The 27340-nt window shown below is 36.0% G+C and overlaps 1 protein-coding gene across 7 annotated transcripts in view; it reads right to left on the bottom strand.

Moving 5' to 3' along the window:
• PTBP3 (polypyrimidine tract binding protein 3) overlaps positions 1-27340 on the bottom strand; it is a 121308-nt gene that overhangs the window by 82250 nt on the left and 11718 nt on the right. For 4 of the 7 annotated variants that reach the window (XM_086683707.1, XM_086683711.1, XM_086683708.1 and 1 more), the window contains one exon: positions 116-197. In XM_086683707.1, the coding sequence (XP_086539833.1) occupies positions 116-146 (31 nt within the window). In that variant the 5' untranslated portion in view covers positions 147-197. Of the gene's footprint in view, positions 1-115; positions 198-27340 lie in introns of those variants that run through there. The other 3 variants (XM_086683709.1, XM_086683713.1, XM_086683710.1) reach the window with 1 other exon arrangement.

Consider the following 27340-nt stretch of genomic DNA (forward strand, 5'->3'; position numbering starts at 1 on the left):
TTTTTGTTATAAATAATGGCATTTCAATAAATGTTTAGATGAGCAAACGAAGAAAAAAATTTTTTGAAATTCATGGAAAGAAAACATTCTAGATTCTGAAAAAACGAAAACTCACCATACACACCTGTAGAAGTAGAATTGTTCATGGTAAAGGGTCCGTCAATGTCATCAGAAGAAAGAAGCTCATCAGATCCCCGCTGAAAAGCAAGGGCAATATTGTTAATAAAACAAGTCTTGGATAATGGTCCACATTTACTACTAAAAATATTAAAAGTTAATATTATTACTTCTGTTTGAATATCAAGGCCTTTAAAGGGAAATCCTCAAGAATCACAAAACTTAAAGGTTGGAGAAGTGAATTTCACAGAAAAAAAAATTACTGCATATCCACATGGTTGTTAGTTATATATACCAAAAAAAAAAAAAAAAAAAAAAAGCCAACCTGCTATCATACAATTGGGGACATAATCCTTCATCCCTTTTTGAACAAACCCAATCTTCAGATGTTTCATTTGAAGTACCAAAAACCATACTTAGGGGTTGCATCCTGAAATTTTTTCTGTAATTTATTTTAAGGTATATTTGGTATATTTTAAATATACTTAGTATTTTAAAATAGGTTGGTTTTTTTAGTATATTCTTAAGTATTCATGTGGAAATAATTTGTGTAGCACCTGTTAAGAATCCTGACTTGATACCTACATATTTTTTTATTTTTCATTTTTTATTCATGTATTTTTTCCTATGTGTTTTTTAAAGTTGAACACAAAGATGCAATTTACTTCTATATTTGGTGATAGCTGATACCCTTTATAATTGGTGATTTTTTTACCCATTAATCTTCAGAATGATCTTTAATGTGTACTAATTCTTAAACAACTACTGTTTAAATAATTTACTCTTTTCTGCTGATGAGAGTTTTGACCAATTGCAAGCTGAACTGTCAATGCGAAAAGACAAGTCAGACAAGCCTTCTCATTTTAACTGTAAGATCTATTACCAAGATTTAAAAGTTTACATTTACAATGGACAATAAATGCCATGTACAAAGTTAAAATCAACCAATTTCCAATGTTACTGTTTGTTTAACCTGGTCAATTTTGAAGATCAAATATTTTTGGTCTACTGGATGATAAAACTTAATCCTTAAACTATCCTACAAATATCAGAATAGTAATTACGCTCCAAAATATGTTTAATGTTTAGGTGTTGAGTACCATTGTAGGAAACAACTTCAGCCTTTGCTAAAGAAAGGCAAAGCACTAATGTGCTTGCATAACAGAAATACAATTACTTAAACAATTCTTGTATTAAACATCTGGAAATTATTCCCTTTCATTCTTGACGAGTTTATACAGACAGCTTGGGACAAGAAGAAATTAAATAAGCACATAAGAAGAAATAAAAAGGAAAATCTCAACTTCCAGAAAGATAACAGAAAGAGTATTTTCATAATTTTGGAGTAGAGAAAGATTTCTTAAACAAGAAACAAAAGCACAATTATGAAGGAAAAATACTGATAAATGACATTGAAATTAATTTTATTTACAATATACACAATGTCAAATTATTATGTTGTACATCTGAAACTAATGCTGTATGTCAGGTTTTTGGTTTTTTTTTTAAGAATTTTATTTAATAAGAGACATTAGGAGATTTAAAAGGCAAGTAACAGAGTGGGAGAAAATATCTGCAATACACATAACCAACAAATTTTATATCCAGAACTTACTAAGAAAGAGAAAAAAGGAGAAAAAAAATCCTCACTAGCAATCACTAAGAAAGTCCAAATAAAAGAAAACAACAAAAGAGTTCCATAGGCACCTAACAAAGTGGTAGACTTTACTTGTGTTCCAGAGTATTTGTGCCTTCCCTTTCTCCTGTGAAAGAATTTTTCACCCCCATCCATGGTGACATAACTTGCCATGTCTCCTGTGGGAGAATACTTCCCTCACCCACTGACACTGAGCACAGTTTTACAATATGCTCTGGCCTATGGAATATGAATAGACATGACCCATACTAAATCCAAGCAGAAGCTTCAAAAGATAGTACTAGTTTCTGCTAATTTTTTCCTCTTTCCCCCTTAAATACGGGCTGTTCTTTCAACCTGATTCCCAGAAAAAGAACACATACAGCTTCAGAACAGCCACCAACCACTATAAGTGAATGAGAAACAAATGTTATGTCTAAGCTATATCTAAATGACTAAAACCATATCCAATAGACATATGAAAAGATGCTTAACCTCACTGGTCATCAGGGAAATGTAAGTTAAAACCATAATAAAATACTAGATATTAAAAAAGACTGACAATATCAAGAGTTGATAACAATGTGGAACATCAGAACTAGTATATTGCTAGTGGGAGTGCAAGTTGGCACAACTTTGGAAAACTGACCCAATATACTAATGTTGAATATATGACTATCCTACAAACCTTATGTATTCTATTCCTATGAATACACTCAAGACAGTTCATGCTTATATGCACCTAAACACATGAGAATGTTCTCATCAGCACTGTTTCTACTCATCAAATTGGAAACAGCTACGTTATCAACTCTAGTATGGATAGATTGTTGTACATGCACTCGATGATTTATGCCACTGAGAATGAATTATTGCCCCATACACTAACATAGATAAATCTCACAAGCATAAGAAGTCATTCAGAAAAGAATATATACTGTATCATACTACTGCATTTATATGGAGTTCAAGAATATGGTGAAAACAAAATTACACATGGACAGCAACATGCAAAAGAATGAAACTGGACCACTTTCTTACACTTATATATAAAAATAAAGTCAAAATGGATTTAAGACCTAAGTATGAGACCTGAAACCATAAAAATCCTAACTTCTTTGACATCAGCCATAGCAACTTCTTCTAGATATTTCTCCTGTGGCAAGGGAGATAAAAGCAAAAATATATTACTGAGACTTCAACAAAATAAAAAGCTTCTGCACAGCGAAGGAAACAATCAACAAAACTAAAAGGCAACCAATGGAATGGGAGGATATTTGCAAACGACATACACAATAAAGGGTTAGTATCCAAAATATATAAAGAACTGATGCAACTCAACACCCCCAAAATGAATAATCCAATTAAAACATGGGCAGAAGATACGAAGACACTTTTCCAAAGAAGACATACAGATGGCCAACAGACACATGCAAACATGTTCAACATTACTTATCTGAGGGAAATGCAAATCAAAACTACAATGAGATATCACCTCACACCTGTAAGAATGGCTAAAATCAACAACTGGAGAAATAACAGGTGTTGGCAAGGATGTGGAAAAAGGAGACCCCTCTTGCACTGTTGGTGGGAATGCGAACTGGTGCAGTGACCATGGAACAGAGTATGGAGGTTCCTCAAAAACTTAAAAATAGAACTACCCTACAATCCACCAATTGCATTACTAGGTATTTACCAAAGAATACAAAAATACTAATTCAAAGGGATACATGCACCTCAATGTTTATAGTAGCATTACCTACAATAGCCAAATTATGGAAACAGCCCAAGTGTCCATCAACTAATGAATCGATAAAGATGTTGCAGCATATATATACAATGGAATATTATTTGGCCATAAAAAAGAATGAAATCTTGCCATTTGCCATGACACAGGTGGAGCCAGAGTATTATGCTAAGCGAAATAAGTCAGCCAAAGATAAATACCATATGATTTCACTCACGTGTGGAACTTAAGAAACAAAACACATGACCAAAGGGGGGGAAAAAAGAGACAGAGGCAAACCAAGAAACAGACTCTTAACTATAGAGAACAAATGGATGATTACCAGGAAGAAGGTGGGTGGAAGGGGGATGTGCTGAACAGGTGACAGGGATTAAGGAGTGCACCTGTGATGAGCACCGGTGCTGTATGGCAATGCTGATCATTATACTATACACCTGAAACTAATATTAGGCTATGTTAACTGCAATTTAAATAAAAAGTACTTTCATTCTTCAAAGACACCATTAAAAAGGAAAAGAATGAAAAACCAAGCCAGAGAATGGGAGAAAATATTTGCAAAAACTAAATAAAGACAAATAACCCAATAATAATAATAATAATAATAATAATAAACAGGCAAAAAGCATTTGAAAAGACATTTCTCCAAAGATATACAAATGGCCTATAAACACATGAAAATATCAAATATCAACATCATTAGACATTAAGGAAATGGAAAATTAAAAAAAATAAGTGCAGTATTTGCACTTTATTTGTTTGTTTTTAGGGAAAGCGCACAAGCGGGGGACAGGGAGAGAGAGAATCTTAAAGGCTCCAACACTCAGCACAGAGCTTGAAGCAGGGCTCAATCCCATGACCCTGGGATCATGACCTGAGCCAAAATCAGGAGTCAGACGCTCAACCGACTGAGCCACGCAGGTTGCCCGAGAAATGCAAATTTTAAAACCACAAAGAGCACTTCAAATAAAATGTAAGACTAAGACATCACCACACACCTACCAGAACAATTAGAATAAGGAAAGGTGACATATCAAATGCAGGTGAGGATGTGGAAGAAAGTGGATCTCTCATACACTGAAGATAGGAACGGTACAGCCACTCTGGACTGTTTGGTGGTTTCTTTAAAATGAAACATACACAGCAATCTCAAAAGATCACATTCTCAAAACAAAAATTCACATGTTCTACGATTTTATTCATACAACATTCTCAAAATGACAGAATTATAGAGATGGAAAAGAGACCAACAGTTGTGAGGGAGCAGAGATGGTTGGGAGGAGGTAGTGGGTAATTAAAGGATGCCAGAAGGGAGATCTTTGTGGTGATAGATTAGTTCTGTATCTTGACTGTAATAGTTACATGAATCTACACATGCAACAAAATGAAACAATTATAAACAGGCACTTTATCAATGTCTTTGTTTTGATAGTGTGCTGTAATTAAAATGTAACCATTGGAGGAACCTGGGAGGGTACACAGGACCCCTCCACAATATCTCTACAATTTGTTGTGAATCTTGAAATTTTTCCCAAATAAAAAGTTAAGACAAAAAACAAAACAGGGGCGCCTGCGTGGCTCAGTCGGTTGAGCGTCTGACTTTGGCTCAGGTCATGATCTCTCGATTTGTGAGTTTGAGCCTCACATCGGGCTCTGTGCTGACAGCTCAGAGACTGGAGCCTGCTTCATATTCTGTGTCTCCCTCTCTCTGCCCCTCCTCCACTCACACTCTGTCTATCTCAAAAATAAACAAAACATTAAAAAAATTTTTTGAAATAAAAAATAAAAAACAAAACAAAACAGAACAGAACAGAACAAAACAGATGTATCATTCTAAGCCAGAGGATTCCTACTTGACTTGAGACTTTTTGCTGGCTTAAAATAGTCATCACCAACACCTGTGCTCGATCAATCCTCAAGAAGGGATAAGACAAGACTGGTCAAGCTGTCAATTACTACAGCTCACTGTCAGAGCTCATGCCTCACACTACTGTTCCATACAATGGTGATCCAGAAGGCATCCCTTCAAAGACAGGCAACATTCAAAGAAAAACAATCCTATGAGTTCCTTATGGGAATCTGTACATAAGGTAAAGGAAGGGAAGACTCAAAAGCCAGACAACATACACCAGAAAAAGTATACAACTTTAAATTATGAGCAAATAAGAACTTTGTAAAATAAAATAAAAAATTAAGAAAATAGCCCCTCTTAAATAAAATGCAAAGGGGTATAACAGCTCAAAGGAGAGGCAAGTAAGAATTCTACCAAACGATTTAAAAGATAGATTGATGAAAAAAAAGAATAAAGCAGTGTCGTGAAAGTCAGACATTACAGAGGAGAGCCAAAAGTGCAAAACACACCTTTCCACCATCCAAAGAAGTTACCTACTGCAAAGAACCAACTCTTAATCTGGACTTTAAGTATCCAAAAGCCACACAGAAAAAATTTTCAGGAAAGCCCTCCCTTGCAGGCACATGAGATTACTTAAATGCAACTGGCGAAAGTATCAGACTGTTAACAAAGGCCCCACACAATGTTTGACAGCTAAGAATCCAAAAACTTCCCTGCAGTCTTCTTAATGCACACAAGCTATTTCAGTTTCAATTTGGGGAGAACTGAGTTACTCATAGTTCTATTTCCATCTTATTCAATAAACTGTTACCTGGTTTCCTAACAAGTAAATCACCAATCAACCATTAACATGAAATTATTCCCTGTTGCTTACTGAATCAATTCTAAACTTACTATATGGCCATTAAAAGCTCTAACCCAGACCTCCTCCTACACACAGTAACACTCCTGTCTTGTAATTTGCCCCAGACACACTATCTTTATTCTTGCCTCGTTATGCTATTCTCCCACCTCAAACACTATCCCTTCACTACATATCCATTCCTACATAATGATCACAAGTAAATACTATCACATCCTTGAAAATTTTCCTTTCCCCAAAATGAAGAGGCTGAACTTAATTTTGATTGCCTTGCGGGATTATAATGTACATATGTTTTAGGATGTTAGTACACTTGCATAATGTATTCTTCCTATATGTATAGCTATCAATATCACACATTTTGTCAAATATGTATGCAAAGTTTTTTTTTTTTCAGCCACTTTCAGTCTATTATTGTGTCTTACACTTGATTGTATTTCCCCACAGTCTATAGGACAGTGTCAGGTATATTATATGTAATGACTCTCTGCCTTGGTTATACATTACAATCATATAACCAGTTAAAAAAAAATTGTTTTTATTTGACAGAAAGAGCATGTGCTCAAATAGGGGGAGAGGGGCAAAGGGAGAGAAAGAGAGAATCCCATATAATCAGTTTAAAATCAACACCAGATGTCAGGTCCTACCCCAAAGATTCTTAACCAATAGGTCTAGGCTAAGGCGGAACCTGTATATTTCCAAAGCTCTAATGTGTACCCACCTGAGGACCACTATAAACAGATGTTTTAATAAACACAGAAATATAAGAGTGAAGTGGTTTAAAAGATGAAAATAAAATAGTCTTCTAGAGTAGACCAGATCTAGGTTCGAACAGACTCCACAATCTTAAATTTACCTTTGTATGATACTACACGTTATTTAATCTAAGGCTGTTTACTCATCTGTAAAATGAGGATAATAATGCTACCCATCATCACCATCCTCTGAGGATTAATGTTTCTAATACATAAGGTATCACTAAACACTAGCAGATAAACACTAATGATTAATTACTCAGTCCTTTTCAAAAGCTATACATGTTAGTAGTTACTTGTATTCAATGTAATTAGTACTAGATAACAATCTCCTAAAGGTGAAAGGTAACATTCTTTCAATAAAGAAAACTTTCTAAAGTTTTAAAAAGAAACGTCACCTCCCCATCCTAACAGCAAAAAATTAACGAAAGATTTGGCTTTGATAAAACATGCTTAAAAACTGAAGCAATACTTTTCACATTTTATGTAACAAACTCTTAAAATATATATCCATTTCTAATAAATAAAATTGAAACATTCTTTGTATAGGATTGCATACGAGAGCTAATAAAGTCCCATTTTATGATTAACCTCTGAGGATGAGAAAGAATAAAGCATTTATCTGCCTGGGCATTAGGACTTTTCCTGCAGAACACTGGTAAGATCTGTTAAGAGAAAAAAGTAAAAATTTTCACTATAACCATCCTTATTTAAGCATCTTTGCATACTTATTCAATTATCTCAGGATAAATCTGTAGATGTTAAACAGCCTGATTTTTTATTTTTATAATTCATTTTATCTTAAGTACATTCTGCAACATTATAATATGAATCCATGCCCCTGTCTGTAATCCTTTTATAACTGATAAGCTTTTGCCACACTGTTGCAGTCTTTGTATTCTATTCAAAATGAATATTCAGAAATGAAATAAACAGTTCATCCTTTGTGAGCATAAAGTAAGACTGCAAGAAATCTCAAGTTTCCACTCAACGATGTAGAGTAACTTAAAGTTACTACTACACTACACGTGACTAGGAAGAAGCATTTTTATTTCTATAGGGGTCTTTTAAATATTGTTAGAATTAGCACATGACCACCTCATTTTATTTTTTTCCCCACAATATTTTAGTATTACTCAGAGTCTGGCTCACAATTTGTGTAGGAAAGAATTTAACTTTGCCAGTTAGAGGTCTGGCTTTTGCCCTCTCCTTCTGGGAAGTATCTCTAAAGTCCTGGAAGGTCACGCTTGAAAGAAGTATCTTTTTTTTTTTTTTTAACTTGAGGGCTTTAGGTCACTGACAAGGGACTGACCACATCAAAAAAATCAACGATGTAATTTAGGGTAAATATGGGCTTTTGCTCATGCCTAAAGACTGAGATCTGCCTCAAGGGCAATCAATTATGCCTACACAAAGGAGCTTCTCAATAAAAAAAATATAGTTAATCACTAAAGCACAAGTGAACTTCCCTGTTTGACAATACTCCATAAGTACTACCACACACTGATGATGGGCAAGTAATGTGTCCTGATGCCACAGAGGACAAAGGATGCTCTCTGTGTTTGGTACTTCCCCAGACTCTGCCGTATGTGTTTCTTCCCTTGGCTGACTTAAATCTATACCCCTTCCCTGTAATAACCACTAACCATGAGTATAACAGCTTTCAGTGAGTTCCATAAATCCTTTCAGCAAATTATGGGACCTCAGCATTGGTTTGGGAAACCCCCAGAACTTACAGTTGTTGTTGTAAGTGAGGGTAGTCTTCTGTGGACTATGTCCCCTAACTTTGCAGTTGGCCTAATTCCTCTCAAGGTTAAATGATGAATCAATCAAATATAATAAAAGTATTTATTTAACAGATTTTTAAAAACTGTATTCTTAACCTCTGAATTACCATTTGGACTTCTAACTATAAAAGAAAAATTTAACCTAAAAATGTGATTAAATATTCAAGTATAGAAAAACCAGAATAATTAAGTTAAATTTATATGACACCTTAAATAAATTAATGTAACATCTTAACTATCACACTCCATGTTTCCACACAAAATATAAACTGCCATAATAAAAAAATGATGAACACTGCAGAGTCTTCAAAATAAACACATATAAGGAGCACCTGGGTGGCTTAGTCAGTTAAGTGCCCAACTTCAGCTCGCATCATGATCTTGCAATTTGTGTGTTCGAGCCCTGCATCAAAGCTCTGCACTGACTGCTCTGGGCCTGGAGCCCACTTCAGATTCTGTGTCTCCCTCTCTCTCTCTGCCCCTGCCCTACACGCACTAGCTGGCTCTCTGTCTCTGTCTCTCTCTCTCTCTCAAAAATAAAAACATTAAAATAAATAAATAAATTATATTTAAGTCTAAAAATTCTACAAGATCTTTCAAGAATAACAGGAGCAACTTATAAGTAAAGCAAACACTATAGTATTGAGTGAAGTATTGGAATGACTGGTTTTATTTTTTTAATGTATTTTTCTTTTTCTTTATTTTTGAAAGGGTGGGGGGGAAGAGAGGAAGAGGGAGAAAATCCCAAGCAGCAGACAGCACAGAGCCCCATGCAGAGCTCAAACCCACAAACTGTGAGATCAAGACCCCAAGCCAAGATCAATAGCTGGGTGCTTAACCAACTGAGCCATGCAGAAGCCCCATGACTATTTTTATTTTTATACTTTATCACACAAGAAAAAATATTTGATACTAAAGTTTCATACCTGAAAATCCTATTTTACATCAGAAAAAGGGTTGACTATCATATAAAATAAACCACACATCTCTCAAATAGTTACGATACTTTTAAAAAAATGGTAACTTTCTGACCCTAATAGGGGTCTGATAAACACAAGACAAAGAGAACAAAAAGGCTTACATTTGAAAATTCAGTCACAAGAAAAGTATTCTGATAATCAAAATTTACTGGCTAAGCTTTTCCCCAAGAATTCATTTTCAAATTATAGAAAACAAAGGTTATTAATATTATAAAGCTCAAATCCCAAAAGCCATATTACTTTGTAAAGCTCTGTAAAAGAGGAGAAAAACACAATTAGTTCTGTATTAAACATTCCCTTCTTTTAAAAACCAACTTTTCTTTCCTAGACATAAATTCTTTCTCCTGAAAACACATCACCATCTATAATTACAGATTACTTCAGTACAAATTTCTGAAAATTATACTTAATATTTATATCCTATGTGTCTGAAAAGCAATTTTCCATTAAAGTAAGGGAAGAGCGATGCAGACTAGGCAAATTGAGGATCTCTCACAAGGGATGACTGCTATGAGAGAGGATGGTTTAAGAGATGGGTGGAAGATGAGCAGAATGAAGACCCCTGAACAACAGAGAAACAAATTAACATTACACAAAAGGCTTTAACAAGCCAAATGAAGACATCACAGAAGGTGGGCTGCATGAAAACACTGGCTCAACCGTCTCCTTAGAAACACACAGTAAATTTACGTAAGTGCAGCAGTTGCTTTCTGGACTTGTTAGCTCTCTGGCTAAGTCAACACACCAATCAGCTTCACTGCCTCTGGTACCAATTACTGAAGTTCTCTCCTATTGAAGAATAATGAAATATACAGGACCAACAAAGCAAAACAATACTGTAATTAGCAGCACAAATAAAGTGTTCCATTAACAAATTTGATGGAGAGTGGTTTTATTTAGCATTAGAGCAATATTATTATGATAGAAAGCAATCCACACAACTGAGAAACAGCCACTAAAGTAACATGTAAGGAAGATTCTGAAAAATAAACCATTAACTCACAGTTAATCTTCAGATCATATCAAAAATGCACACGTAATTCAAGAATAAGATATCATTTGTTTTAGCCTATCAAGATACTATGACCATAAAAAAAAAAAAGGCTATCAAAATTATCTCAGAATTGTCTATGATCCTAGTACTTTTTTTAAACAAAAGAATCTTAAATACTGAAATTAATATCCAAGTCGTACCATGAAGCCAAGCTAGCCCCCCCTTTTAAATTTCTAACAGACAGTCTTAGTGAGGCTCTATGAACACTTCCCAGAACAGAAACACATGTTAATCCTGTGGATACATTTTTCCGTAAACAGGAATAAAAGTGATATTATGTAAAGTCTCACCATAGTATATACACTTGTTGACTATGATCTCCTGATTACTCACCTTTATATCTTCCTCCACAGAACCTACTATAACATTTTACATGGCACCTATGTTCAAAACTTTCTTGTCTAAAAAGGAATTTAAAAATGAATAAAAACTACACAGAGAAGAGAACAAACAATATTCAGCGAGGCTTTCAGATTAACTGTGAGGCAGTATGTAACTTCAAGTATTTTTTTTCCTAATTCAGCCTTTTGTTAACATTCGCCATTTCACAGCTTCCTGTTATTCAAAGCACATCCAAAACCCAAAGGCACTAGCTATTATTGGTAACTCTACCTTTGCAAATGACTTGGAGATCATATTCCCAAACACTGTGGCCTCATTAACACTCATCATCTACTAAATGTGTGACTATACCTAAACATATTTTTTTGGTTAATGTTTATTTATTTATTTTTGAGAGAGAGGAAGAGAGAGAGCATAAGCAGAATAGGGGCAGGGAGAGAGAGAGAGAGAGAGAGAGAACGCGCACGCAAGCGAGCTCAAGAGAATCCAAAGCAGGCTCCAGGCTCAGAGTTGTCAAGGCAGAGCCCGACGCAGGGCTTGAACTCATGAATGAACTGTGAGATCATGACCTGAGTCGAAGTCAGACGTTTAGCCAACTGAGCCAACATTATTCTTAAAAAACAATTACCACCCCCCAAAAAACAGTTGCCAAACTGTTCTCTTGTGCTATTTTCCTTTCCAAGTCTACCACTATTGAGATTTTAGGACAGTGAGAGTAAAAAAGACAACGATGGGGCAAATTCTACAAACATAAAGCTATAGCAATGTTCAAGACAAAGAAAAAACCCTGCCCTTTATGCATGGAGTTTACAATCCTGCAGAAGGAAACAGATAGTCAAAAATATTAAACTATGTAATATGTTTTAGAGTCATAAGTGGTTTTTAAAATGTAGGATAAGGAGCAGCCAGAGATGAAGAGGATTACAATTTTAAATAGGCAGTCAAGGAAAGACAAGATAAAGTGACATTCAAGCAAAATGTTAAAGGAGGTAAGGAGTAAGCTATGTAGTTATCTGAAGGAAGAATGTTATAGGCAGAGGAAACTGACTAGAATGCTTTGCATGTTCTAGAAAACTCTGAGGAAGCAACTGTTACTGCAACAAAGTGAGCAAAGGGAAAACAAATAGAGATTAGGAGGGTGTGTCATAACATGTGTGGCCTTGAAGGCAATTCTAAAAAATGTTATTGTGTGAAATGAAGGACACAGACTTTTGAACAGAGGAATAATATGATCTGATTTACTTCTTACAAGATCACTCTGGCTACTGTGTTGAGAACAGTCTGTAATAACACAAAGAGGGAAGCAGAAACTCTAGCTTCTCTAGTTAGGAAACTATAATGACAATCCAGATAAGGGGCCAAAAGAGCACCAGTTACTGCGGAGAATGGCTGGAGTGTGAATATATTTGGAAAGATTTGCTAATGAATTAAATGCAGAAGGGAAGAGAAAAAAAGAAGTAGAAAAGTCCTGGTCGTCCCAAATAGCTAACACTGTAAAATATCCTTGCCCTGTGGTTAGTCTACAGACATTTTTAAGATTATATTCATATTCTCTAATTCTCATCCTTCAAAGAAACTATAAAAATCAGGTTTTGTTATTTAACATACGTTAGAGGGTAAATGGTACAATTAAAATCTAGGCTTGGTTTAAGGGCATGTGAGTGGCTCAGTCAATTGAGCTTCACGTCACCATCTCATGGTTGCTGAGCCTGGTGCCTGCTTGGGATTCCCTCTCTCCCTCCCCTGCTCATACTCTCTCGCTGTCCCTCCCCTGCTCATACTCTCTCTCTCTCTAAAATAAATAAAAATTTAAAAACAATCTAGGCCTGGCTTATTTTTCATCCTACATATCTGTTCCTCTAGAGTATAATAAACAAATTTCTCCTCTAGTATGTTATGCCAACCTTTTGATCTATTTATTCCACATCTAGACCTTATTTTACATTACAACCATATACAAAGATATGTATATACACCTTCCTCAACTTATGAATGAGGTTACGTCCTGATAAATCCATCATAAAGATAACCTGAGTCAAAAATGCATTTAATACACCCAACCTACTGAACATCCTAGCCTTGCCTCGCTTACCTTCAACGCGCTCAGAACAATTACATAGCCTACAGTGGGGCAAGAACACTTTACACAGCCAACAGTGGGGCAAAATCATCTAACGCAAAGTCTATTTTATAATAAAGAGTTGAATAATTCATGTAATTTACTGAATACTATACTGAAAGTGAAAAAGAGAATGCCTGTATGAATGAGTACAGAATGGTTTTAACTGTATCAACTATTTAACCTTGTGATTGCACGGCTAACGGGGAGCTGCAGCTCTTTGCTTCAGCAGCTGCAAGGCATCTTAAGAGTTTCGCACTGCTTATCACTAGCCCAAGAAAAGTTCAAACTTCAAAGTATGGTTTCTACAGAATGCATATTGCTTTCATGTCATCATAAAGTTGAAAAATCTTAAGTCAAACCATCATAATTGGAGACCAGCTGCATGTAATCATCCTTAACAAGAGCAAAATAAAAACAAGGATACTTACTGATTACATAGTACACACCACGTAGTGTTCTATGCGCTCTAGCATACATATTTCATGTAATCTAAGAAGCCTTTAATTTTAAGACCCAAAACTTTATCTAACACCTTAAAAGAAAAAGTACTGCCAATTAAAAATTGTCACTATCAACTAATACGCTATCAACTTATGGATGCACCCTGATGTCAGAAATGTTAATAAAAAAACTGTGCCTGAGAATCAATGAAATATCAAATCCTCACAAAATTCTAATCATTCAATATTATTATGGTGACCAACTGGTTCAAAATATTATGTCATATATAATTGATTAAAAATAGTAGTTCTACCCTTTTCCTTTCCGCATTTTAACTTTTGAGCCTCTTTCAATTACCTTTTTTCCCTCAAGGTGATAATTAATGAAATATTACTGCATAACTTTGAAACCACAAGCCTTTATTTTTTTTTTAATATATGAATTTATTGTCAAATTGGTTTCCATACAACACCCAGTGCTCATCCCAAAAGGTGCCCTCCTCAATACCCATCACCCACCCTCCCCTCCCTCCCACCCCCCATCAACCCTCAGTTTGTTCTCAGTTTTTAACAGTCTCTTATGCTTTGGCTCTCTCCCACTCTAACCTCTTTTTTTTTTTTTAAACCACAAGCCTTTATAAACACATGTAAAAGAAATCTCAGCAAGGCAAGGAAAAAATGTTCTCTCTTCCATCATAGCTGCTGAAAAAGACACAACTCTGGTCATGAAACTGTTTACAAATGCTATTTCTAACAAAGGAGTCATAAAAATAACAAAGGTCTGGGTTTTGGCTAGTTGTCATACTTAATATTATTTATTGTCCTATAACACCTATTTTCTGAAATATATATACACTTGCAAGTTTTTTTATTAACCCAATCATTACAACTTTCCTCTCCTCATACATTTGTAAACAAAACCTAACAATTTCTTAGGTTTCTCAGAACAGAGGTGGAAAGATAACATCATTCTGGGAATGAAGAAACTAAGGCACAAATGAGTTATGTAACTCAGACAAATCATACTACAAATAAAGAGTACAAATAAAGTGCAAATAAGGATTCAAACCAGGGTGCCTGGGTGGCTCAGTCGAAAGTGTTGACTACAGCTCAGGTCGTGATCTCGTGATTTGTGAGTCTGAGCCCCATGTTGGACTCTGTGCCTGGAGCTTGCTTCAGACTCTGGGTCTCCCTCTCTCTCTGCCCCTCCCCCACTCATGCTCTGTCTGTCTCTCTCTCTCTCATAAACATTAAAACAAATTAAAAAAAAAATATTCAAACCCATGTAGGGCAATTTCAGAGTTCATGCTTTTAATTGCTACACTGAACTGCCAAAAACATTAACTCATCACTATGTTCATAATAAGAGATTAGTTAAATGAGTTACAATATATCCATGCAATGAAATATTAGGTGGTTATTAAAATGATGAAACGTGGCACTTGGGTGGCTCAGTTTGTTGAACCTCTGACTTTGGCTCAGGTCATGATCTTGCAGTTCATGAGTTCAAGCCCCACATCAGGCTCACTACTGTCAGCACAGAGCCCTCTTTGGATCCTCTGTCCCCTTCTCTCTGCACCTCCCTGACTTGGGCTCTCTTAAAAATAAACAAACACTAAAAAAAAATTGTTTTAAATAAATAAAATGATGAAATAATACTTATCAATCTGCATATCACTTAATATAACACTGTTCATTAGTTATAATACATATTTTCTATTTTTGTAAAAATAAATAACAAATACATATGTACCATGAGCCTGTATGTAAAAGTCTAAGAGCAAGTTTACCTAAATGTCAGCAGGGATTATCATATCTGGCTTTTCTGTCATGTTTAAATATTAATTAATCAGAGAGAAAGGAGTTATTTTCATTTTGAAAAATAATCAACTCTTAAAATTTTGCCAATATGTGTCTCAAGCTCTGTAACTGGATCTTTCAATTAAACACATTTCATGAGGATTTTTGGCCAGTTCTACTATAGACCATTACCATATTATCATCTCAAAAATGTTAACAAAACATTTAAAATTTCTTAAAAAAATAAAATTTATTTTTGCATCATTTAGTGATCTGCAAGCACCTCTGAACTGTGTAATAGCCAAATTATATGGACTTAGGATGGTCTTCAGATCATATGCTTTGCCAACAAACCTTTATTTGAATCTGTCACTTACCACCTGTTTGATCTAAGGTATTAGATTACAGTAACATCACAGGTTTGGTATCCTGTTCTGTAAAACTGGTCTAATGTTATAATAAATATGCAAAGTTCCTTTTTATAAAGGACTTCTTGTATACTGATACCTAGCAAGATAGGGATTAAATGCATTTTTTTTTTTTTTTTTTTTAATCTGGAGGAGAGGGGCAAAAGCAGTACTTAGAAAGCTGATGTCGGGGCGGGGGGGGAGAATGCTGATGTCTGTCTACTTATTCTATCAATTGAGAGAGATGTTAAAATCTATGATTATGGATTTGGCTCTTTCTTCTGTCACCCAAAACTGTCATGCAACTTCTCAAGAAAAGTCTCATTTTCTGAGGCAGGAGTCCTCTCTTAAATGACAAATCCTAAAATCTGAGGACTGCTAGCTTAGTCTAAAAGGTTGATTCTCTGCAGCTTCTACTATTCCTTCATTGTTGATGCTATTGCTCTAAATGTCATCACTAGCAATACAGCTACTGAATGAAGTTCCTGTCTGCAATAGTGACTGAGCACAAACCACTGTTAATCTGCCAGTATTCCCTCTGCATGTGAAGAAGGAAACTCTCTGGTGTTAGTCTCAACTATTGTTGCTGCTAACCTCCCAAAGATATAAAGCTCTCAAATTCCATATACATTCATTCATTCTCTATGATCCTCCAACCTCCACCTTCACATATATACACATACCCCTATTGCCCAAATCACAACATACATTGTAATGTTGAAGTCTAAAATTAGCCTCAAGACCAACTCCAGGTTCAATAATTCTCTAAAAGGACTCACAGGACTTGGCAGAAAGTTGTGTTCACAGCTAAGACTTATTATAAGGATACCAAACAAAGTAGACAAAAGAGAAAGGCGTATGGGGCAAAATCTGGAGGACACCTAGAGCAAGCTTCCAAGAGTCCTCTCCCAATGGAGACACACATACTTAATTCCTCCAGCAATGAACTGTGATAATACATGTGGAATGTGATAACCAGGGAAGGTCATTAGAGATTCACTGCCCAGGGCTTTTATTGGGAGCTGGGTCACACAGACACCCTCTGTCCAGCATGTACCAAAAATTCCAGAAAGTATAAACCATATCATTTACACAAACATTCTAGGAACAATAAGCCACTCTTATCATTTAAGGATAAGTTATATCAATGTAGGGAACTGTTTACCAACCAAGATTCTAGCCAAGGGCCAACCTTACAAGCAGCCTTTCTAAGGATAGCAGTCTTCGGCCTGCTACATTAACTATTTTCCGTACATTTGCCAAGCCCAAATGGCCAAACAGATCTTGATTTTTCTTGTAGCTCTCTGGTAAGGCTGGAACCCAGACACACTTCTTTAGTTCAGGTTCTATTTCCATGGTCATTGCTGCTACTATGGCATTAGTCATGAACGTGAAAGGGGAGAAACCAGAGGCTCTGTGCTGCCTCCACTAAGATCAAAGACAGGACACAGTGCTGTAGGGTTAAATGCGTTGAACAGCACAGGCTATGAAAGCATACCCTCTGGATTCAAATCCTAACTCCACTACTTTCTACGTGAAGTTTAGGTCATGATTCCAGGGTCGTGGGATTGAGCCCCATATTGGGTTCAGCGCTGAGTGTGGAGCCTGCTTAAGATTCTCTCTCTCTCCTGCCTTTCTTCCAACTCACATACTCTCTCTCCCTAAAATATAGAAAAAGAATCTGAAGATTATTCATGAGGAATAGTTTATTATAGCACAATACTGGAAATAACATGAGTCCATCATTAAAGGGCCTAATGAATTAACTTCTATATCCACAAAATATTTTATAGCCGTTAAAAAATTAGAATGGGGGGAATTCTGAGGAAGATTCCCTACACTTTAGTGAGAAAATCAAAGTGTAGAACAATGTACATAAATGTTCTGCTTTTGGTATTGGAGGAGGAAGAAAAATATGTATATCTGCCTTTATATGCATATAAGATACTATAAGTGTAAATTATAAAACTAATAAAACTGTTACCTTTGGGGGAAGACTAAAACAACACTGCAAATGAAAGTTCTCTGTGTAAACATAATTAAATTTATTTTTGTTGAATTACTTCTGTTCTTTTAACTTTTATTTATGAACTTTTATTTTCATCAAATCCATGTTCTATAACAAGTATTACAAACAAGTTTATATGATAAAGCAAATCTCTCCAACCTAATCCTAATCTTTAAACAGCTCTCAGTTATTCTAATGGACATCCTCATAACCCTAGATAATACAGTTATACCACTACTTCTGAGTTACCAACTTTAAAAATAAACCAACTGACCTCTAATATGAAAACTTAAAAATTCATCTCTTAAACTTCCCACTTTTCCTGCCTTCTTTTTTTTTTTTTTTTTTAATTTTTTTTTTCAACGTTTTTATTTATTTTTGGGACAGAGAGAGACAGAGCATGAACGGGGGAGGGGCAGAGAGAGAGGGAGACACAGAATCGGAAACAGGCTCCAGGCTCTGAGCCATCAGCCCAGAGCCCGATGCGGGGCTCGAACTCACGGACCGCGAGATCGTGACCTGGCTGAAGTCGGACGCTTAACCGACTGCGCCACCCAGGCGCCCCTTCCTGCCTTCTTAATGTGTGAAATATATATTAATTTTAATTCTTATATAAGTTACCTTTAAATCTTAAATAGTAACCTTATAGTTTTAGTCCTTATTTTGCCAATTTGACAACCTCTTGATTCTCTACTTTGAAAGATAAAGCTGTTAGCACAAGTAATCTGTTCTCTCCTTCCCTCCCTCTGCCAGCTTCACTTCCATCTTGTTATAGTTGTTACATTCTGCCCTGCAACAACAGCATTCTAGGCTTTCACCAATCATGTCCTGCCCAAAGTTTGACTCAAAGCTGAAAAATCAATAAACAGCATTTACATTTTCATGACTATGTAAATACTGTTCAAGGAAACATAATGCTTACCACACTTCACTTTCTACTTTATAGTCTAATGTTACAACCTAAGGACCACTTGAAAAAAAACTATTCCTAAAGTCAAGATCAAATGGATTCTTTGTTACATTCAATATCTTAACACCATGCCGCATTCTAATTTGGCTTATAGTCAGATCATGATTTTCTTTCCTGTTTTGCTCTCCATGATTATTTTTAAATGCCTTTATTTTCCTCACAGGATTGTGAAGATACCAATCATTCAATCCAGTCCCCATTTTTCTTCCCAAAATCTCCTTCCTTAAATCCTACTTCAATCTACTTCAATCCCTGCTTCAATCTAGAGTGCTTTCTAGGCCTTCTGAACAACTGTTAACCCAAGCCTTCTTTTTACACTTCTGGGTTGGCTCAACTTTTTCTTCAACTTCTGTCTTCATTGTCTTTAGTTTACTTTATCATTTTGCCACAGTATATCCTTAAGTAACCACCTAAATGATGGTAAACAAAAGGCAAACTTTCTGGGTCCATGCATGTCTGAAAATTCTATCCTCATAATTGTAGCCTCGTAACTAATCATTTGACTTAGTAAAAGAATTCTGGGTTAAAAATTACTTGTCCAGGAGCGATGGGTGGCTCAGTTGGTTGCGCATCCAACTTTGGCTCAAGTCATGATCTCATGCATTGTGCATTTGAGCCCTGAAACAGGCTCTGTGTTCACAGCGCAGTGCCTGGAACCTGCTTCAGGTTCTCTGTCTCCCTCTCTCTCTGCCCCTCCCCTGCTCACACTCTGTCTCTGTCTCTGTCTCTCAAAAATAAACAAACATTAAAAAAAGTATTTGTCCAAAAAATTATAAACACTGTCCCATTTTCATTTAGTACATAATGTGGAGATGAGCAAGCTACAGACTGCAGTTGAGAACCCAAAGGTGTCAGTGACAGAACAAGTTAGAAGAAAGCTTTTTAAATTGTTCTTTTCTAAAAATATTCTCAGAGATACAAAGCCTTACTAAATTTGCCACACAAAGATACATGTTATAAACTTATTGGAAAAAAGTACTCAACCAACTGAAAAACAAATCTAAGAGATGATACAAGAGACCTAAAAAACAAAAGTCACCAGATACCTTGAAGTTTAAACTGTTATGGAAAAAAAAAAAAAAGTTGAGTTCTAGAGAAAATGAGAAAGTATGTATAACCCAAGACTAAAGTTCTGGATCATAATTATTATGATGAAATATAATAAGGAAAAAAGGATAAATCAACAGTTGAGTTGAAATGTCACGTTCCTATTAGAAATCAATAGAACAGGGGTGCCTGGGTGGCTCAGTTAAGCATCCAACTCTTGATTTCAGCTCAGGTCACGATCTCGCAGTTTGTGAGTTTGAGCACCACATCAGGATCTGTGCTGACAGTGTGGAGCCTACTTGGGATTCTCTCTCTGCCCCTCCCCTGCTCGCTCTTACTCTCTCTCTCTAAATAAATAAATAAACTTAAAAAGAAACCAACAAAACATACAACATATGACCAGAAAAAAACAAATACAATTAATACCTTGAACTAACAGATACACTTACTGCAAAACCAGACATCCACCTAAGAATATACACTTACAAAAAGGATACTGTATCAGCTTGGCAAACTATTTATAAAGAGCCAAATATTAAGCATTTTAGGCTTTACAGGCCATAGAGTCTCTGCCACAACTCCACAAAAGCAACCATAGACAAAACACAACATGGCTGTGTTTCAATGAAAAGTTATTTACAGATACTGAGACTCAAATCTTACCAATTTTTCACCTGTCACAAAATAGTAATCTTTGTTCTTTTTTATTTATTTCAAATTTACATCCAAATTAGTTAGCATATAGTGAAACAATGATTTCAGGAGTAGATTCCTTAGTGCCCCTTATCCATTTAGCCCATTCCCCTCCCACAACCCCTCCAGTAACCCTGTTTGTTCTCCATATTTATGAGTCTCTTCTGTTCTGTCCCCCTCCCTGTTTTTATATTATTTTTGTTTCCCTTCCCTTATGTTCATCTGTTTTGTCTCTTAAAGTCCTCATATGAGTGAAGTCATATGATTTTTGTCTTTCTCTGACTAATTTCACTTAGCGTAATACCCTCCAGTTCCATCCATGTAGTTGCAAATGGCAAGATTTCATTCTTTTTGATTGCCGAGTAATACTCCATTGTATATATATACCACATCTTCTTTATCCATTCATCCATCAATGGACATTTGGGCTCTTTCCATACTTTGGCTATTGTTGATAGTGCTGCTATAAACATTGGGATGAAAGATAGTAATCTTTCGATTTTTTTTAATACTATTTGGAAGTGTAAAAACCATTTTAGCTTGCAGGATGTATTATAAAAACAGATGGCAATGAACTCTTATTTAGCCCTTGAGTCACAGTTTGCCAACTCCTGCATTAGTTTGTAAAAGAAATACCAATTTTATCCAAAAGAATATAGTGAACAGAGGCTCTACAATAAAACTACAGGGTGCCTGGGTTGCTCAGTCAGTTAAGTGTCTGACTTCAGCTCAGGTCATGTCACAGTTCGTGAGTTCAAGCCCCCCGTCGGGCTCTGTGCTGACAGCTCAGAGCCTGGAGCCTGCTTCAGTTTCTGTGTCTCCCTCTCTCTCTGCCCCTCTCCTGCTTGTGCATACACACTCTCTCTCTCTCAAAAATAAACATTAAAAAAAAATTTTTTTTTTTTAAATTTTTTTTTTCAACGTTTATTTATTTTTGGGACAGAGAGAGACAGAGCACGAACGGGGGAGGGGCAGAGAGAGAGGGAGACACAGAATCGGAAACAGGCTCCAGGCTCTGAGCCATCAGCCCAGAGCCCGACGTGGGGCTCGAACTCACGGACCGCGAGATCGTGACCTGGCTGAAGTCGGACGCTTAACCGACTGCGCCACCCAGGCGCCCCCCAAAAAAATTTTTTTTAATAAATAAAACTACAGACAATAAAAGAGTAGCTAATGTTTGGAAACTAAAATTTTAACACCAGTAAATAATCTTGGGTTTAAAAGGAAATTTTTTTCAGGGCACCTGGGTGGCTCAGCTGGTTAAGCGTCCAAGTTTGACTCAGGTCATGATCTCGTAGCTCATGAGTTTGAACCCCGTGTCGGGCTCTGTGCTGACAGCTTAGACCTGGAGCCTGGTTCAGATTCTGTGTCTCACTCTCTCTCTGCCCCTCCCCCACTCATGCTCTGTTTCTCTTTCTCAAAAATAAACGTTTAAAATAAATAAAATAATTAAAAAAAGAAAATTTTAAAGTCTTAAGTATAAAAATATTTAAGATATAATGAAATGAAAACACAGATACTAAACTTGTGATATCGAGCTTTAGTACTTTAAGATAAATTTACAGCTGAAACAAGAAATTTAAAAATAAGTGGATTAACTATCCAATTAAAAAAACTTAGAAAGGGGCGCCTGGGTGGCTCAGTCGGTTAAGCAGCCGACTTCGGCTCAGGTCATGATCTCGCGGTCCATGAGTTCAAGACCCATGTGGGGCTCTGTGCTGACAGCTCAGAGCCTGGAGCCTGCTTCAGATTCTGTGTCCCCCTCTCTCTGACCCTCCCCTGTTCATGCTCTGTCTCTCCCTGTCTCAAAAATAAATAAACGTTAAAAAAAAAAATTAAAAAAAAAAAACTTAGATAAAGAGCAAAAGAACAAACCCAAACATGAAAAAAGAAAAATTTTTAAATAACAGAAAACAAATGAAATCAAGAACTGAAAAATCACTTAAAGATTACTAAAAACTAAAAGCTGGTTCTTTTAAAACACCAACCTGGGCCTCTAGCATAACTGATCAAGGAGAGAAAAAACAATTCCGAATAAAAAAAGAATAACAAAAGACTAAAGAGATTAAAATTAACATGAGTATTATGAACTGCAGAATAAAAGCTTAAGAAATCAATAATCAAATGAATATATTCCTACAAAATATAAAATTCCAAAACTACTATGAGAGGAAACACAGAACTTCAATTAAACCATAAGAATTAAAGATAGCGAATTAGTAAATAAAGACCTCTCACCTTCTACTCCCAACCTAGGCCCAGATGGCTTTACAGGTGAGAGCAACCAAACTTTCAAACTTCTGAGAGAAAAACTATTAATAAACTTACAGTGAAAAACCTGGCAAATACCTTAACCAAGTGATTAAAATTAACATTACAAATAACAAGACAAATCAACATCCTTTGCCTTCTAATACAATACACTGAGAAGAACATAACATCACTTCTATGGTATTCCTACCAAAAATATACAACCTAAATCTAACTATGAAGAAACAGATAAACTCAAAGTGACGGACACCCTACACAATAAAATGCCTGTATTCTTTTAAAATGTCAATGTCATGAATCAAAAAGACTGAGGAACCAAGGTGCCTGGGTAGCTCAGTCGGTTAAGCATCTGATTCAGCTCAGGTCATGATCTCATCATGGTTTGTGAGTTCAAGGCCCACATCGGGGTCCACGCCAACAGTGGGATTCTTTCTCTCTGTCCCTCCCCTGCTCATGCGTGCTCTCTCTCAAAATAAATAAACTTAAGAAAAAGAAAAAAAATAGGACTGAGGAACCTTTTGACATATTCTGACTTTCATAATTATACATAGTAATGTAAAGAAAAGTTCTGTTTTTAGGTAATATACTCTGAAGTATTTAGGAGTTAGAGAATAAATAAAGTAAAATAAGGGATGCCTGGCTGGCTCCGTTGGAGGAGCATGTGACTCTTGATTTTGGGGGTCATGAGTTTGAGCCCCATGTTGGATATAGAGATTACTAAAAAAATAAACTTTAAATAAATTAAGATAATATATCAATGAAGTTTCAAAGACTCTACTGACAAATTATTGATTATGAGGGAAAATTAGTAACTTAATAGTAGAGAAACCTAGATGACAATCACATTAGCCAATTTACAATCAGAAGGAAAAAAAAGGATATATGTAGAGATGTATGTATACCTAGAGAAAGGTGTGTGTGTGTGTAGAGAATATTAACAAATGAATATGGGGGCGCCTGGGTGGCGCAGTCGGTTAAGCGTCCGACTTCAGCCAGGTCACGATCTCGCGGTCCGTGAGTTCGAGCCCCACGTCAGGCTCTGGGCTGATGGCTCGGAGCCTGGAGCCTGTTTCCGATTCTGTGTCTCCCTCTCTCTCTGCCCCTCCCCCATTCATGCTCTGTCTCTCTCTGTCCCAAAAATAAATAAAAACGTTGAAAAAAAAATTTAAAAAAAAAAAAAAAACAAATGAATATGAGTGATGAAACAAATGGAGCAAATGTGAGCTAACTGGGTAATGGTTACACAGGTTTTTTGTACTATTCTGCAACCTATGTTTGCATTAAAATAAAAAGGTTTAAAAAAATTTAGTGTAAAGTAAAAAAAAATACGGTTATCAATGAAATACACATTAGTACACTAAGAAAAAAGAAAACCTTTAAAAAGGAAAATCAAAGTATATACAAACCATGGTAAGCTATTAGAGAAGAGAATGTGGTCATATAAAAAAGTCATATGCATAATGACTGACAACCAAAAAGTATCTGCACTTATATAAGCAATCTTATTTGGATATTAATAAGCTATTTTATTATTCATTTTTTTCAATATTTATTTACCACTTTGAGTTAAGTAGTTGTATTAGTTATATACAGATGCAAACTAATTACCCCCAAATTCAGCAGCTGATAAAAAACAAGTATTTTTTAACTCAATTTCCATAAGTCAGAAATCTGGGCATGACTTTGCTAGATCCTCTCAGTGTCTCTCACAAGCTGTAATAATTTCAAAGTTCAGTAGAGGAAATAGAGGATCCACTTCCAAGTTTAGTCAAGTTGCTGCTGGCAGTATTCAGTTTGTATGTGGACCACCAGGCAGCTAACATGTCACCTCACTTTCATCAGAGTGAATAAAGTAGACAGCAAGAGAAGCCAGTCTTTTGGAACTCAACCTCTCAAGTTGTTAAGATGTTAATACCACCATCTTGCTACTTTCCTTGTTGTCTGTCTGGCTTATCTATTCCTTAACCTACCTTAAAGACAAAAAGCAGATTAAAAGAACAGGAAAAGGAACAAGAAAAAGATATACCAAATACCAAATACTAACCACAAGAACAATGGAATAACTACATTACTATCAGACAAAGTAGATTTTAGGGCAGAATTATTACTGAAAATAAAGATGTATATTTCAAATAATAAAAGAGTCAATTCATCAAAAAATAGAACATTCCTAAATATGAGTGCATCTAATAACTGAGACTCAAAAATACAAATCAAAAACTGACACAACTACAAAGAATTTTTTTTTTTAATCTGTAAGTATAGATAGAAATTCCAATACCCTCACCTCTTTCAGTAATTTACAGAACAAAAAAAGAAAATCAGAAAGGATATCAGAAGACTTGAATTTTCATCCTTCCTCCCAAGTTTGTTTATTTTGAGAGAGGGAGAGAATATACACAAGCAGGAGAGGGAGGGGAAAAGAGAGAGAAAGAATCCCAAGCAAGCTCCAGGCTGACAGTGTGGAGCCCAACCCCGGGCTTGATCCCATGAAATGTGAGATCATGACCTGAGGCAAAACCAAGAGCCAGACGCTTAACCAACTGAACCTTCCAGGTGCCATCTTTTTTTTTTTTTTTTTTTTTTTTTTTTTTTTTTTTTTTTTTTAAGAAATCTAATCTCAACACCCAACATGGGCTCAAACTCACAACAAGATCACGAGTCAGATGCTCTACCAGTGGAGCCAACCAGGCACCCCAGAAGACTTCAATTATCAACCAGCCTATCTCATTGACATTTAAAAGGCAATACGCTCAACAAAAGTAAACTATATATTCTTTTAAAGTGTATATAGACCATTCATACACACCATATACTCGACATTAAAACAGATTTCAGGAGGGACACCTGAGTGACTCAGTCAGTTGAGCGACTGACTCTCGATTTTGCCTCAGATCATGATCCCAAGGTCATGGGATGAAGCCCACATTGGACTCCACAATGAGCATGAAGCCTGTTTAAAATTCTCATTCTCTCTCTCTCTCTCCCTCTGTCCCTCTCCCCTGCTCAAGCTCTCTCTGTCTCTCTAAAAATGAAAAATTAAAAAAATTTTCGGGAAATGTAAAAAGACTGAAATGATTCAAAGTACTATAAAAAAAAAAAACAGTAACATGAAGATATCTGGAAAAACCCAAAATATTTAGAAATTCCCAGTATATCAAAATCTGTGGGATACAGCTAAAGAAATTTAAAATCTGAATTAACACAGGATCTATTTTTAAAAACCGAATTCATAATTAAAAACCTTCCCACACAAAAATATGCACCCACAAATAGATACACTGAATTTCATCAAACATTTAAGGAAGAAATATTAATCTTATACAAACTCTTTAAAAAAATTTTTTTAATGTTTATTTATTTTTGATAGAGACACTGAGTGTGAGCAGTGGGAAGGGCAGAGAGAGAGAGAGAGAGAGAGAGAGAGAGAGACAGACAGACACACACACACAGTATCCAAAGCAGGCTCTGCTCTGAGCTGTCAGCACAAAGCCTGACACAGGGCTTGAACTCACGAACTATGAGATCATGACCTGAGCTGAAGTTGGACGCTCAACTGACTGAGCTACCCAGGTGCCCCATACAAACTCTTTTTAAAAAAAAGGGAATACTTTCCAACTCATGTCAGTTTTGGTCATCTGCTATTTTCTGTCTTTCAAGGAATTTGTACATTTCAGTTGTTACTTATTATCTCCTTCTACTTTCTTGTGGTTTTATTTACTCTCAATAAAAATGAAAACAGAACAAATCAAACTTTTGGGATGTGGCTAAAGCTATGCTAAGAGGAAGATTTATAGCATTAAAATTATTACATTGGAAGTATCTTAAGTGAAAATACCAAGTGTTGGTGAGAATTTGTAGTAACAGTAACTTTCTAACACTGCCATTAGTAATTTGGAACTATCTAGTAAAGCTGAACATGTGTATTATCCCTACACCAGCCTACAATTTCTCTTCTGGAGTAGCAAGCACATTTCTAAGATGGTCCATACTGCTTAGCATTCACACCCAGGCCTAACTCCCTCCCCTTAGATGAAGGCTACACCTAGTGACCTACTTCTATGAACAGAATACTTTAGCGGAAGTGATAGATTGTTCCCTTCCAGATTAGGTTTCAAAAGACTGACTTCTGCTTAACTCTTACTCTGTCTCTTGGTTACTTGGGAGAAGCAAGTTGCTGAGGCAAGCTGCACTATGGAGAGACTCACATGGCAAGGAATTGAGGGCAGCCTTTAGCCAACAAATAAGGAAGTGAGGCCCTCAGGTCAACAGCCCAGGAGGAACTGACTCCTGCCAATCACGTGAGTGAGCTTGCAAGCAGATTCTTCCCCAGAAGATGACAGCAGCATCTACCAACACCTTGATAGCAGTCTACCATAAGAGCCCCAAAGTCAGAGGACCCAGCTAAGCCATACCTAGATTCCTGACCCACAGAAAATGTAAGAAAATAAAT

This window comes from Puma concolor, chromosome D4 (assembly GCF_028749965.1).
Source record: "Puma concolor isolate L17-30 chromosome D4, mPumCon1.1.hap2, whole genome shotgun sequence".
In the NCBI taxonomy this organism is placed as follows: domain Eukaryota; kingdom Metazoa; phylum Chordata; class Mammalia; order Carnivora; family Felidae; genus Puma; species Puma concolor.